Genomic DNA, 15817 nt, shown 5'->3' with positions numbered 1-15817 from the left:
AAAAATACACCTTACTTGTATATCATAACGTGGAAACCTTAAATAAACATCACCCTAATATACAAGGGAGGGAAATGAGCTGAATTGGGCTAGCGAAGCGCAAGGCGATAGCATTCCATCTCTACATAGTTCTAGTAGTCATTCAAAACGCCGAATGAACGTTCAATCGATTTATTTCTTATTTCCATGTTCATTCTGCCAGGTCTGTCCAGGCCCTCCTCAAATTGGATTGAAGAATGATCCCCATTGTTAAATGGGCCAAAGCTTCCATTTTTACATTTTGTTGTACTATCCAAAATCACCAACATTGAAATATTCTCAAATTATGTAGAATTGAGATATTCCCATATTACGTGTGATTGAGATGTTCATTGAGATTAATATTGATAAGTTTCCTACAAGAAATAGAAATCCAAAAAGATTAAGACTATTTGATTTATCTATTGGTCTTTTGAGATATATATTATATCAATAGGAAGTTTTATATTTTGTGTAGATTCCTAATTATATAAATGAGATGAAAGTGCAGAGAATTTGTATACCCAATTTGGGTCACCATATGAGAATGGTGGTTCCTCTAGAGAGAGAGGGAGGTAGAGCCTCATATGCATAAGATGTAATTTCCTCCTAGAGAAGAGAGCTTCATTTGGACAGAAACATTGTGATAGTGCCATATGTTAACTCCTAAATATTGAGAGCCTCAGTCAAGTGGTTTCCATAGAGATTTTGGGTTATGTTTTTATAAAGAAGTGGTTTTCATAGAGATTTTGGGTTGTTTCTCTTTTAGTAAGAGAGAAAATTAGTTTCTGGTTACTCTCGCGTCTCTATCTGGTATTGTCGATATTGCTAGAGTAATCTCTTCTCTATCTGGTGTTGTCGATATTGCCAGAAGTAAAGAGAATGAACGGAGAGTTATTTAAAATGGTTTGCTCGACTTGGGGTTTTAGTCGAGTTTGTGACAAAATATTTGATGTAATTTTCATTTGTATAATGGATTTCTGTTTGTCGTGCCCGTGGATGCACCCCTTTTGGGGTGAACCACGTAAATAGTCGTGTTCTTGTAGTATGTGTTTCATATTTTATTTCTCATACTTTATTTGCCACATATTGACCTATCGGGTTTATTGCTTCCGCACGTCAAACAGTTTTCTTGTGCTAATTCTTAGGTCAATGATCTAAGCTTCTTTGATCAATTAATGCTCTATTTAATAATAAAATGATTTTTTATTTTTATTTTTAAAAAAATAAGGGAAAAGAAAAGTGAAGAAGTAAAGGGACACCCAGTAAGTCATGGGTTCGAATCCCCAACACCCAACCAAAAACAAAAGGAAGGAGCTAAAAAATAAAAGCAAAGGTATAGTCAGTGTGAGGAGACATTGTTGAGGACTCCTTTTTGGTGCTCTCCCTTGTCTCCTAGTGGGAAACCCTAGCCTTCTCAAAGGGGAGGACCCAATCCCTAAGTCCTTTACACGTGTAATTTCCCTTGGTTTCGCACAAATTCTCTTGGCTTTGTGTGCCTCATTCTTGCATGGGAATTAGGGCATCATATACAGTCCCCATTTTGACATATAACTAGAAAACAATGAGTTCGGTTGCTTGTCATTCCTTCTCTATCATATGCACCATGTCCCCTTGTTCCCTACACCTAAATCATGGACTTCTTTTTGCTAGACTCCATCCCCCAGGTGCCAAGAAGCCAGGCACCAATGGGACCGATGTCTGTGGCCTCACGGTAGGGGCCTCTTCATCCTGATCCTTTCCTAACTTCTATGGATAACTTAATTAAAAAGAAAAAAAAAAAGAAAAAGAAGAAAAAACCAACCATTCCTTCTCCCAATTGTGTAGGGTACAGTTCCCTTTGTCCACAGCTCTGTTAGGACTCACCACTCAGGGTGGCAACTGGGCAGGCCTTGGCTACCCCGGCCGTAGTCCCCATAGGGCCAGCCCATGCTCGGCTTGGTCCTGATCGGGCCAAAAAGGCTCTGGCCCAGACTTGACTCTTAGAACAACAGAAAAAGAGGACCAAATAGGTCCGAACCAGGCTGGGCTTGGCCCAGGCTTGGCCCTACCCTCAAGCCATGGTTGGCCAGCCCTTAGGCCAAATTTCGCGGCCTAGGCCCTAGTTTTTTTTACGGCCGGACTAACCGGGCTGAGCTGGGCCACCCGGCCCATTGCCACCCTTACTAATCACCTTGCAAAATTAGGGATTGGGGCATGTATACCAACATACCCAATCCTTAACAAAAAAAAAGAAAAAAAGAAAAGAAAAAGAGCAAACATGATGCCAATTATTGCATATTATCTCGATAATTGGTTTTTTTTTTTTGGGGTAAGTGATAATTGGGGTTTCGCTATGTGAAGATGAATAATTGTGTGGACTCTTCATGGAGGTGCTTGTCCTTAGAGATGGGTCGATTGTGAGGCTAGGGATGGTACATATCTTAAAGATAAGATCACAAATGATGATTATGATGTTGGCAAGAAATATGAAGGAAGCTTCAATTTTCAAAGGGCCCATGCAATGCATCTTTGGATTTATATGATTTGAATATGGTTAGTGTTAACTAGTGGCATGTGGAATCTTTAGTCCACTTTTATAGGATTGTCTCCACAACTGTCCTAGTGCAATTATGATTTATCACAACCCTAGTTTCTCTCTTACCAAAGCAATAAGTGGGAAAGGTAGGGCACAAGGATATGAGCTTTTATTCAGGTTTGGACAATTTTCCGCATATCATTGTGCATAAATTATTAGAAAAGCATGGAAACTAACACCACATGGGTGCACTGCACCCTATCAGCCCAAAAATATGTACTTTCCCCACTTTTCACGATCTCATTTATAGTAAAGGAGCCTTGGGTGAATTGTTGATCAAAAGATCATGGTAAAACTATGGTCATTAGTGTTATCACCTTTCAATGAATTGATGATGGTAATGGAGAGATGATTGGTCCTACGGGAGCATTCCAAGATACACTGTAATTACCAAAAACAAGAGAGAAAAAAAAAAAAAGGAATAGAGGACCTTAGCGCCATGTCTCACTCTCTCTCCATCACCATCCATTACTTGATTGGACAATTATGAAATTTATGATCATATTGTATCTATGATCATGTGGATCATAGTATACTCTCCCCTAAGCTAATGTGTCAATGAAAAAAATGCATCTCTTCTCCATTATTCTTTTCTCGAGCAATTCCTCTAACTGGATTCGAACCCTGGATGTAAGGTTATCTCAAAGCTTCAAAGCACGTTTGTTCATTCATTTTTCTAGAGTCAGGAGAATGTAAGCTTGGAACACAACTGTTCAAGGTGAAAGATAGGGAACATAGCTTTATTTATCCAGAAGAAGTGCCTATTTTAGGAATAGTCAAGGTATAGGTGGTTATGGTGGTAGGTGCTACAACATGACGTTCTGGATTCCATTCCTGCTACCGACAGGGGACCCTTTCCTTGTTGAGCTACCCAATAAAAGAAGTGCCTATTTTCCCAAGTGCCTTTGAAGGCAATTAACGTTAGGTCATGGATATGTTTACTAAGCCATCCAAACCAGACCTAACCAGCCAAGCCCAAACCACATCACAAACGCATAAATGAATGCATCCATCCCTTTTTCTATTGCACAAAGATACAAGCATATGCACTTACATGGTCACAAATGTGTAGTAATGACCAAGCAATAATAAGGTCAGACACACAAATAATTGTACTCTTTTGTTTCGGGGTAAATGAGCTGGACTTTGAGCTTATCGAAGCAAAAAAAACCCAGTTGATATACTTCTAAATTTGGGTTAGGGGAGTCATTCATGATGTTTGGCTGTTTGAAAGAGCAGCTTTCAGACCAACATGTGTATTGGATCATAGTTAGAAGGACCAAAGAAAATAAGAATCTAGTGGAAGAGGAGAAAGAAACAAAATTTTCCTTAGTGTAAGCATATGTAATCAAAGCACTCCGCTTATTTTAAAGAAAGGTATAGGGCCTTAGTTATCGATGATCGCAACATTGTCTCAAGTTCCATCCCTACTGCTACCTAATCTAAATGGGTAGCTTACTTTAATGAAGGGATCGAGCTTGGGCTTGATTGGTTAGCAATTATAATTGAAGTACTGGGTCCCAAGTTCCAGTCCTACCACTTGATGCTCCCGAAAGAACTTATCACGAAGGACTTCTAAGATAACCTTTTGGTTGTAAGTTTGAACTCAAATTACAAAGGAAAATTGTGAACTCATGAGTCTCCCAATGTTTCTCACAGATCTAGGATGTAAATCCACATCTTAAATAATTGAAATATAGCTTATTTTAAATGAATGTATCGAGCTTCAGCGTACTTGGTTACCTATTATGAGCGCAGCTCCATACCTACCACTTAATGCTTCCAAAAAAGCTTATCATGAAGGATTTATGAGGCAACCTTTTGGTTGTAAGTTTGACTCAACTTACACAAGGATAACTCTGACATGAATCCCCAGACTCATGAGTCTCAAGAGGTTTTTCAAAGATCTAGTATGTAAATACGCATCTTGAATCACCGAAATACAGTTCCACCATGGTTCGATCTTTTTGCAGCTCGAAAAATGGTGCAAATCTGATGATTTGTGAAGAGTAAAATGAACAGTGAAAAACGTTCAAAGAATACATCGTGAAATCAGGCCACATGGATGGTTTGGATGCGATTTCATCAGTTAAAATCCAGCAAGATGGATGATTTACTTGAGGCAATAAATAATGTTAGTCTTGACTCTCGAGGTGAATGGAGTCCTCATGAACAAGTAAATAGGGAGATAACCTCTAAGAATGAACAGAAAACTATTATAAATGGAGAAGATGTCACAATTATGAGGTGGGCATCTAGTTATAATGATACCTAATAGCTACTTTTTCACTTTTTCTTTTCAATTATGAGTAATTTTGCTTTGACTAGATTTTCCACAAGAAATTGCCCAACCAACCATCATATAAAAATCAATATCAACAAAGAAAATAACCAGTCATTCATAATCCCAAGATTTCTCATTTCTTCTTTCTTCTATAACTTGTTCATTATCTAAGTATAATCCTTTTACTTGTGTCAATTTCTAATTCTCTTGTTCTTTGACTAAGTTGCCATCTCTAATGAAAAAAATAAAGGGCAAGAAGGAAAGATAGAAAAGCAGGTAGAAAAAAAGGAAAAAGGAACAAAAGGTGGATGTTCCAACTCATGTCTGAACATTATTATTATACGCTCTCTTTCAAAAGGCTGAGTAAATATTGAGCATCGATCCTTGACTCATCAGGAGAGGAAGCACTTTCTTAGACATCTGTATAAATCCTTTGAGACTTTCAATGTTCTTTCTAAAGCTAATTGTCCATGCCAACCATAATAGCATTGAACCCACCAAACATGAAGGATCTCAAATTTAGTTCAAAAAGTTAAAGTTGATAGTGGGGAAGTTACAAACCACTATATTTTTTGAAGGAAAATATTTAGATAGGGCTTCAGCCTAATTGAAATAAATAAAGCCTTACCTCAAAACTCATTGAAACCTTCTAATTGATCGTTTTGGCCTTAACCTTTATAGTTATAAAAAAACAAAAAAAAAGATTTCAAGCCCTAAAAATATGTGTTTAACCTAAAATAAGTGTTCACGGCTCTGTAAGATCTGTACCCTTTTTTGAGCTTTAATTTCACAGTCAGTGTTGGAATTGATTTCAGAGCTATCATGGAGCTTTTCAATGCACACAGTAATTTTCAGACGAGGTTTCGGGCTGAGGCTTTACTTTGTTTTCGTAAAGCCTAGGCCTCATAGAAATCGATAAAACTGACCACCTTGCTTGACAAACCTAAAAAACAAGCTGAACTAAACCCTTAGAAGTTTGACGCAGGTCAAACCAGTTAGTCGGTCAAGAAAGTTCTAACAGCATGACAAGGAAAATCAACAATTTGAAAATTTTTGGGAGCCCGAACAAAAATTCACCTAATAGAAATCCTATCTCATAGGAAAGCAAAAAGAAGGATGAGGTGCGAATAAAATTGCCTCTAAAATTTGCTTGAAGATGTAGTTCTAGTGCCAAAGTCCTTACGATTGCTTAAAAATCTATTTTTATCACTAGTTGTGAAATTTAAAAGTTTCAAAAGTTGTAATAGATCTAGCATATTAATAAACTCTTGAAAACCTTAAAATCAGGTAGTCTAGATAACTTATTATACGATGCACTTTTTTTTTACATGAAACACTCTTTTAATCCTTATATCCATCCAAATCGAGATAATCAATTAGAGAGTTCTCCAAACACTCTCCAGAAGGATTTTAGATGTGCTCCATACTTCAATGATATAAGGTCGCAACCTCGTATAAATGTTTTCCAAAACAAAATTATAATTGACATACTTGTGTTAGTGTTTGAGATTAATATATTATTCATTTGATTATATTATACTACAATAGAGTAAAATAGAAAGGACACGGTTTTTGAGTCCATACAGAAATGAGTCGACTCTTAAAAATCTATTTTTGAGTGGATTTTCGGATCCAAATTTTAAGAACATGTAATCTCTAACATAGAGATCATGAATATAATAAATAAATAAATTTTAAAAAATAAAAATAATGATTTTATGAAGAAAACATTTAGATCGTCAGTTTCAATTTGGATGCTTTATACCTTGGGACGGCATGCTGTAAAAATACAGTCCAGCCCGCATGAAACAATTTTTCAAAATAGAATGTCTTATGTTTATTTACGAATATGCAATATATATTACTCTATAAAATACGTAACAAAAATGATGAGTATACCTATAGTCAAATAATATCTATATTAATAAATATACCAATCGTTCAAACGAATAATGAAACTCATTATTTTAAATTACAAATAATAATTTATTTCTTAATAATATTATTAATATTATAGTAATAAAAAAATATCAATAATATTGTTATAAAAATGAAATAGTATATATTGATAATTAATGTCACAATAATATAGTAATATGCAGGGAAAGTGTTGAAACCCCTTAAAATATCACCAAAGGGGTCAACTGAACACAATTTATATTGGAAGGTTTGCTTTAAATTTCCATTTCAACATGCTACGTCCTAAAAAAAATCATTCCCAAACTACCTTTGCTCGGTCCCACGAGACACTTAAGAATTGGGGATGCTTTGGTAAATTTTTACCCACAAAAGGGGTATTTTTGTCTTTCTTGTAAGGTCACCATGGGGTAAATTACCAGAATGTCCCTAATTGTTGGGCTTCACAATCATAAACAAGGGAAATTTGAAAACTTTAATTTTTATTTTTTAGATGTATTTAATTGAAAAAAATTTAAAAGCAAACCGCCAAATATAAATTATGATTGTTTTAACCTCTTAATTAATATTTTCTTCAATAAGTATGATAATAGAAACAACAGCAACATGCGATTTCCATTCAGAAGTTAACCAAACAATCATATCCAGATAACTGGGGTTGAGCATAACTAAGGTTTGGCATGATTAGGTTATGATTCAAAACCTGGATTTGTATGCTCGGGAACCAAACGAACCATTAAGGTGCGTGTATATGAAGTAGATTATCTGTGTAATAGATGCGATTCCATTATAGGTGCGGTGTACATAAGCATCAATCTTAAACAAGCAAGCAAAGGCGCACTCCTAAAATTCTATCGATATATGTAGTTTCGGTGCAAGGAATTCTTGATATGGCCTAAAAATCTGTTCTTTGCTAATTATACAATTTAAAGCTCGAAAAATAGTTTAGATCAAGCAGATCCACATGTACTTAATTTAATTTTTTTTAAAAAAGACGGTTTGATAATGTGTTGCAAGATGCAACATTTTTAGGATTTGAAAGCCTTTTTTTTCTTTTTTTTCATGCCTCCGATGTCGAAATGATCAATTTGAGACTTTTTTTAGTATTAAGAGAAATTTTTTTGATTGGTTTTTGAGGGGTATCTTACTTTTGCTTGATGCCTTATATAAACTTTCCCCTGGAGCTTGCTTGCAAGGCATGCAGGTATGCATGGATGATGGTGGTTTCCAGCACAAGTGCTGGTGCTTTCTATGGGAACTTCACAAAATCACCATATAATGGAAAATTCTGGACTATGGTCGAGTGTATTTTTTTCTTATTTGTTTTAGAGTTCATCCATGGCTAGAGGCCCACAGAGCGAGTCTGGTAAAGATCATTTTCTGACTTTGGCGAACATCAAACAATATTTTGTAAGAGACCTGAAAGAAAGATGCATTGTCAAAGTATTTAGATTACCTGGTGCGTCTCTCAGAGATTAAAAAATTTTATTCTATCGTTATTTATTTTATTTTTTATTTTTTTAAGTTCTACCCTTCTCAATATCGTGTAATTGTTATTATTGCGGGTAGGTTTTTTTTTTTATTTTTTTTGTAGTTTTTTCTTTCTCATTTTTGCTAATTTGAAAATATCTTTCTCACTATGTTTTGTTCTCGGTTTACTGTATAGATTATTATACAACTTAGCTTTAGCCTTATTGTTTGTTTAGTATTTTTCTTAGTATTTGTATTATTTAATTGTGTAATTATTATTATTATTATTACAGGTAGGATTTTTAATTTATTTTTTTTTGTAGTTTTTTCATTTCCAGTTTTGCTAATTTGAGGACATTTTTTTCACTATTTCTTGTTCCCAGTTTACTGTATAGATTCTTATACAACTTAGCTTTAGCCTTATTGTTTGTTTAATATTTTTTTTAGCATTTATATTATTTAAGCTTTCTAATTTTTGCTGATTTGAAGACATCTTTTTCACTATTTCTTGTTCCCAGTTTATTGCATATATTATTATACACCTTAAGTTTAGCCTTACTGATTGTTTAACATTTTTTTTAGCATTTATATATTTCTAAGTTTTGATCATTTTATTACATTGACAAGTTTAATAATATGATTTTTTTTTGCTAATGGCTTTCTGAATCTCATTATTGCACTATTAGGTTTTCTTATTGAAATTTCTTTTCCCTTTTAGTTTCTCATAAAACTTATTTTACCACTTATTTAATACAATCAGATATCTCATTTCACATAATATTGGCCCCATATTCAGAGTTCTATTTTCCTTCTTTAGCGAATTTATCCCTAAATAAGTCTATTTTCTAATTTTTCAAATTCCACCATCTAGTTCTTACACCATATTAATTTTACCCATTATCTTTCTAATTTTTCAAATTCCACCATCTTGTTCTTACACCATATTAATTTTACCCATTCTCTTCCATCTTTATATACAGACTTATATAACCACGAGTCTATATTGTGTAGTCAAATTCTCTCATAGGATAACCTTTATAGTCATTATATGATGGTGGCTCTACATTATTAACTAAGAAGAAGTTTATTTGGTTATATGATCCACTTTTATCGTTATTAAATATTCACATCACTTTTTAAAGTAATTGTTTGTTTGCTAGGATAACCTTTATAGTCTTTATATGATGGTGGATCTACATTCTTACCTAAAAGAAGTTTATCCGGCTATATGATCCATTCTTAGATGTTATTACATATTCATCTCACTTTTTAAATCAAGTGTTTGTTTGCTATGTCATAGGCCATAGCAAAAACTAAAATAGCCTCATCTATCTAATTTCTTTCACCAAACCCATATTCCCCCACATCTTCTACTACCATTTTCTACATGACCATTTCAGTCCCCTCCTTAAAAGGTCCTCTCTCCATTTGATATGTCTTGAACTAATCCATCTATGTCCTCTTAAAATTTTCTCTTAATTATATCCTCTAGTCCTAATTGTGGTGCATAAACACTCATTACATTAATTATCTCTTCCCCTAATACAAATTCAATTAATAAGAGCATATCACTCACTCTCCTGACATTAATTATTTTATCTTTTAAATATTGATTTATTATATAAGAAAAAATTTATATAAGTGCGAGGATCTAAACAATCAAATTAGGGCGCACCTTTTGATTAGAAGAAGTTGTTTTGATGCTTGAATATCCTCAAATTGATCATCTCGACTGCAAGATACATGGACATGAAAAAAAAATGGATTTCAAGTTTCAAAAATAATACATCTTGTAATGCATTTTGTACTGTCAATTTTTACAATTTTCAAGTTTTCATAGATCTGCTCAATCTACAATTTTTTTGAAACTTTAAATTTTATAATTAGAGATAAAATATATTTTAAGGCTACTACAAAGATTTTCAGTATTGAAACCACATCTTTCAGCACTATTTGAAGGTGTGCTGAACTTTGTTTAGAGCGTTGGTTCTATACAAACCACATCCATTTGAAGGTGTGCTTTGCTTGTTTAAAGTGTTGGTTCTATACAAACCGCACCCATTATTATATGCCTACACCATTTCTATTATTATTATCGTCCAATGATAGAGTAGAATGCCTGACCGCGATTTGTATAGCCGACTTCAAATAGTTTGAAAAAAAACTCAAAACGCTTTTTTTATAGTTCTTTACAAGTGAGGAATAAATAACTACATTTTAAAATTACCAAATAAAAGAGTCCTTATTCTCATTTCCAGAGAAACAACTGGGCCAGGAGGCAAACAAATGGTGAGAGCTCAGTTGGGTTTACGGATGTTTTTGCAGCTAGCCCAAGAAATCGATCCCTCTTGACTCATGGGCATACAAGCTCAAAGGCAGAGCTACAACAATATTTGTAACTTCTATCCTTATTTTTTCCCTATTTCTTGGTTACTAATCTCCAGGACATGGGAAGTTCGAAGTTTTAATATTGCTTGAACCTGCTTTTGACCACTTACAAGGAGATCATTTATCTTTGTTATAAAGAGATCACAATTGCTAACAAACCATTATATGTCAATTTGGATAAGACACAAAGTTTGATAAGTTCCTTTTTTGAACTTTAAGTCTAATCAATGACACTTCACAATCACCCAATTTGGAATCTCATGGACAATAGATCTCTTTTTATACTTTTCCTTCTTTTTTTTGCTTTCTGATTTTCTTTTCCTATTCAAGTGGCTCGGGGCTAGGATTCCAACTTGGGATACAGTTGCAATGTCAACACCTTAATTAAGCACAAGCCCAAATCCTATCCTAAATAAGAGCCAACCATGTATATAGCGATAAACAATAGTCAATCATATAATTCCAAGACTGAAGATCCATTTAGAGATACATGATACTGGAAAGCCTGTCATCCCCTTATCAAACATATGCTAATAACATCCTCATAAACCTGTTTCTCATCTAATTTAAGACCACTGATAACCCAATAAGGCCGACATGCAGGACTTGCAACGCTGATGTAACTTCCTTGCAGGAAACAAATCATTACTGATTCCTATTATAAGAACACTAAAGAGATTGTAAATGAATAAGCAGCATATCATCCAGTTTATCATAATGTAAAGAGATTAGCTTACTACTAATATGCTGATTCCTTGGAGAGCTCTCCACCATGTCGCCCTCGCCAAAACTAGTTAGAAAAATGAAAGGAGGAGAAATAATCGCTGGATAACCATTACTGCTCTCCTGGAAGCATTGTGTCTTCTGGCAGATCACAAAATGCATTACCCTGTGAAACATGAGGTTCTCGCAATTAGTGCTACACATTAAAAACCAAAAATAAAGAAAAAATAATCCTGAACTGATATGCTTCAACAATTTTACTACTATAGAGTTGCAGTGTAGCTCTTCTTATTCTTCTTTTAAGAGAAGAGATTATGTAAAGGTAGCCATTTTCATTTACCTCTCCAGTTAGATGTGCCACACATCTTTTCTCAGCCACGAGTTCAGCTTCACTCTATTACAAAAATGGAAAGATTCAAAATTATCAGAACTAAGCTCACCACATGAAAAATCTGAAAGTTGTTTTAATGCATGTTGCATATTGAAAGAGAGGAGGAGACCTTTTTTATACGTTCACGGAGGAAGTCATCAATAATTATGTCCGGGACTAGCTCATACTCACCATTTCCCTAAATGACACGCATCAAGGTTAGGATATTAGGGTCCTTTTTTGGTAAGAAATTCTGAGATTGAACATATCCATGAAAGAACAATTTCAATAAAATTTACCTCTGATCTGCAAGGCATGCTGAATACAATATCTTCTGCAATGCCATATGGGTTTCCATTTGTGTAAACCTAGGTTTCCAACATAGAATCAATTTGAACTTCTTAGTATGATGTTTACTAGAACAGTTATACAAAGTTTTTACAGTGTTTCTCTCTCTATTTTGTATTTCTCTTTTAAGAGATTCTCACACTCTTAAAGTTTGTTATTATTTAGAATTGATCATCAAAATTGAGGGCAAGGTTATCCAAGGTGGAAAAAAGAAAATCCTACGATCAAAAAAACAATTAGACATTTTTGTTTGATTTTATAATTTCCACACAGTATTATGTTTAATTCAAAGTTTCAGCTTTATTGTGACAGATATATCAACGTGCATGTCACTCATATCTTGTCCAGACAGTACATTTCCAATTTTACTATTTGTTGGAAACGCTAGGGCAATGACTTTGAGTAGTTGGGCATAGGCGAGGATATATTTGAAGAGGTAAGATGAAGTGGCAGATCATGAACAACAGAGTAACAAGAGAAGAAAATGATGAAGATTGCTGCATACAGATTGCGTCTAGTAGATGGTAAATAATTTGAACCTACTGCTGGACATCACATAACACAATTGTTTCTCCAGATGATACAAACATCAGCAGTTGCAGTTTATAAATTAACTTGTCAAGATTGAGATGCAATGAAGAGTTCAAAATGCACTATCTGTGACATGCCTTTAACTTCAATTAGTCAATAGCGTGACCTATCCGTGTCATAAAATAATTATCCATGAATTCTTAAAATTATGTTATATCTTGTCCATAAAATAATAATTCGTGAATTTCTAAAATTATATTATTTTTTGTTATGATAGGCTCAAAAGGACATGGTTTGAAGTAGTGAAAAAATACATGAGGACATATGGCCTCACTAAGGGTATGGCTCTTGATAAAGTAAAATGGCGGACCAAGATTCTTGTAGCTGACCTCAAATAGTTGGGAAAAATATTTGATAATGATAATAATGATGATGATGATGCTTATTTCTTGTTTAGTTTAAGACAGTTTTCATTCACTCGTTCAATGAACTCATTGTATTACAAAAACTTATGTTATGGTAGCCTATCAAATTGTTAATCCGCTAAATATATATCTGTATCAAATTTACATGATTGGTTGGCCAGAAATATAGAATTCTAGGTTTCACTTTAAGCAGATGCAATCTAGTAGAGGATTTCGTAATTCTTCTATCCTATGAATTAGTATACATATCCATCATTTCTAACCTTTTCATTATCCTTTTTCTCATGGCAAAACTTTCTGTGTGGCATCAACCACAAACAATTTATGTGGCTGGGAGCTGGATGGCTGTGATATCTCATGTGATAATGTCACAAAAGAAAAAAAAAGAGGGGCGGGGGGGGGGGGGGGGGGGGGGTGGGGAGGCAGGGTAGCTAACGGCTAAGAGCAGGTAAGCCATCCCATCAAAATTTGAAACACCCTCCCCTTTTCTCCCATCCAAAATCCCAAAAACGAACTCGATTACAACCCCTTTTCTCTTTCCTCTGCAACCCAATTCCCCCAGAAGACCCACCCCATTGTGTTTCCCTCCCATATTCTCTCTTTTATCTTGCTAAAGACCCCTAGGTCTGGTTTGAATCAGTCAGACTGAGCCATCATAGCACATTCGGTAAGGAGTAATGCGTCATGCCTTGCCAATTGTCTTATTCATCCAACATATGAAGTGAGGGATCTCACATCCCCTTGTAATGAATTATCTATGGTTGGCGCCACATAGAAAGTCTCCCCTTTTCTTAGTTTGCCCTATCTTCATATGCCTTTTCCTATTTTTCTACATTTTCACAATTTTCATTTGCAACTTACATAGTGAACACTGAATACAATTCTTCTGCACACCCTTCAGGACTTGGTTGACTCGTTGCCCTTGTCTAAAAGCCAACTGGGCCCACTATGTGGGTGAGCCAAATACCAAGTCCTCAATTTATGGATATTGAAGATACCAAGGTACAAGATGTTCTCCATTCATCTTATGCTTCATATGAATACAAAATAATGTATCTTCATCTATATCTTCAACACTACAGAAGAGGAACCTTATGCACTGCAGTCTACTTTAGCGAATCACTAATTCTAGAGATCATATTGTGGTAGAACCCATAGTAGATGCAAACAAGGTCTTTTATGCATTTGCATGGCTAGGTGTTGGATCTCTATTTCCCCTTTCTCTTCTTCCTACATTTCCTCGTTCATGAGCTCTCTTACTTGAACATGAGGACATGTGTGAAACTTAGCCAGGCACAAATCGCCTCTTTGGGACCATACCAGAAACAAAAGGTGTTGTATGTATTTGCAGGGTTAGGTGATGGATCTCTATTTCCCCCTTCTCTTCTCCCTACATTTCCTCGTTTATGAGCCCTCTAATTTCACATTAGGCCATATATGAAATTTAGCAAGCCACAGATCACCTCTTTGGTTCCACACCAGAAGCTTCCTATGACACTGTTCATCCTTGAACATGTCATTATGGCTGTCTATGGCTCCGCTTGTGGTGATTGAAAGTCAGGGATACATCCACCTAGTGTTCCTGGTAAGGTTCTTGTTATTCCCCAGCAATATCCGGTCAGAATTCAATGCCATCACTGGGCCAATATCTGTTACATGATCTTCCAATGGTGCCTACTACGGATCTGAAGCAGTCTCTATATGGATATTTCCTTTGACATTCTAATGGTATCAATTAAGAAATCTTTGACACCTCTCCTCCATGAGCTTCCTGAGCTATCCCACTTTTATTTGGAAACTCGGATTTCCAGTCATATTTTTCTTTACTTCGACACAACAGCAAAAGGTCACTATGAAATAAATCATAATGATATAGGTTTGCTCTTATTTGCGAGAAAATCATATCCACTAACCTTTGGAAAATAAAATAAAATAAAAAAATCCAGTACTAAATACCAATAGCCTTCAATGTAATGCGAAAGAGCAATAGAGAAAGGACCTACTTACAGAGTCAATGATCAATGACATAATTTTTATTACCTATCAGGAACTCTATCATAGATACAGATTCCCAAGTTCGAGAAGGTATCTTAACAACAACAATATGACTTTCAGTTATTTACCAACTTTATTAATTCCTGTATTCCTTCTATGCCCAAGGGATGCCTTACCAGTTTGTTCACAATGTAACATGTATCTCTGTATATGTTCAAGGTATTCCTTCCTCTTCCTTCCTCCTCATTCACTAACAAAAGTTACCACCATTTTTTTAAGTTTGTGCTTATATTAGTAATGAAGTACGGTAAATGTACAAAACTCCTTGGGCATGCTTTATCCTGATTTTATTCAATTTCATGAAACAAAACATAATAGTCATGATGCAAAAGGAGTCCAGGAAATTAAATACGGTCCTCTTTTGATCTTAACAAGTAAAAATTTCAACAATAATGGAGGAATAATGTGGCTGTAAATCAAGCCATGGGAAGAAAAAATACTATTTCTGTTTCTTCATTCATAAAAAAATCTCTACAAACTATCCCTTTCCAAACTTTCCTATTTTCTCTCGTAGATCCTCTTGTATAGAAAACTTTCTACCCCTAACGTGATCAACGCTCTCCATATTGGGTTTATGTGAGCTTTAAAGGCTTTATGAGTGTGTATTGAAATACTTTTAAAGTGAAACATAAACTCAATGGGAGTGTGGTCCCTCGAGGACCATACTAAACAAATAATGTTTGCTTATACCGGACTGTGCTTATCAATCT

At 34.9% G+C, this 15817-nt stretch overlaps 1 protein-coding gene and 2 long non-coding RNA genes across 6 annotated transcripts in view; 1 reads left to right on the top strand and 2 right to left on the bottom strand.

Annotated features, from left to right (window-relative positions):
* Nucleotides 1–8043: 8043 nt before the first annotated feature.
* On the bottom strand, nucleotides 8044–10027 carry LOC148781372 (uncharacterized). Its single transcript, XR_016059628.1, has 2 exons — nucleotides 9943–10027; nucleotides 8044–8216 (listed from the first exon to the last, which is right to left on the bottom strand). It is a non-coding gene; the product is annotated as an uncharacterized LOC148781372 (long non-coding RNA).
* LOC148781371 (uncharacterized) lies at nucleotides 8060–11546 on the top strand. Its single transcript, XR_016059629.1, has 2 exons — nucleotides 8060–8256; nucleotides 10526–11546. It is a non-coding gene; the product is annotated as an uncharacterized LOC148781371 (long non-coding RNA).
* The window catches only part of LOC18432968 (lactate/malate dehydrogenase family protein), a 25206-nt gene continuing 20476 nt past the window's right edge, over nucleotides 11088–15817 (bottom strand). The window contains exons 11-15 of one of the 4 annotated variants that reach the window (XR_016059627.1): nucleotides 12048–12116; nucleotides 11879–11947; nucleotides 11719–11772; nucleotides 11393–11544; nucleotides 11088–11310 (exon numbers count right to left, since the gene is read on the bottom strand). Coding sequence is in view for 1 of the 4 variants with exons in the window: in XM_006843065.4 (XP_006843128.1) it covers nucleotides 11491–11544; nucleotides 11719–11772; nucleotides 11879–11947; nucleotides 12048–12116 (246 nt within the window). In the remaining 3 variants the exon portion in view is untranslated. Of the gene's footprint in view, nucleotides 11545–11718; nucleotides 11773–11878; nucleotides 11948–12047; nucleotides 12117–15817 lie in introns of all 4 variants that reach the window. The other 3 variants (XR_966635.3, XR_966633.3, XM_006843065.4) reach the window with 3 other exon arrangements.

This window comes from Amborella trichopoda, chromosome 7 (assembly GCF_054954075.1).
Source record: "Amborella trichopoda isolate Santa Cruz 75 chromosome 7, AtrichopodaSantaCruz75HAP2 v2.0, whole genome shotgun sequence".
Classification (NCBI taxonomy): Eukaryota; Viridiplantae; Streptophyta; class Magnoliopsida; order Amborellales; family Amborellaceae; genus Amborella; species Amborella trichopoda.
The sequence above is the reverse complement of the archived record's forward strand: the minus strand, read 5'-3'. Positions and strand labels throughout refer to the sequence as shown.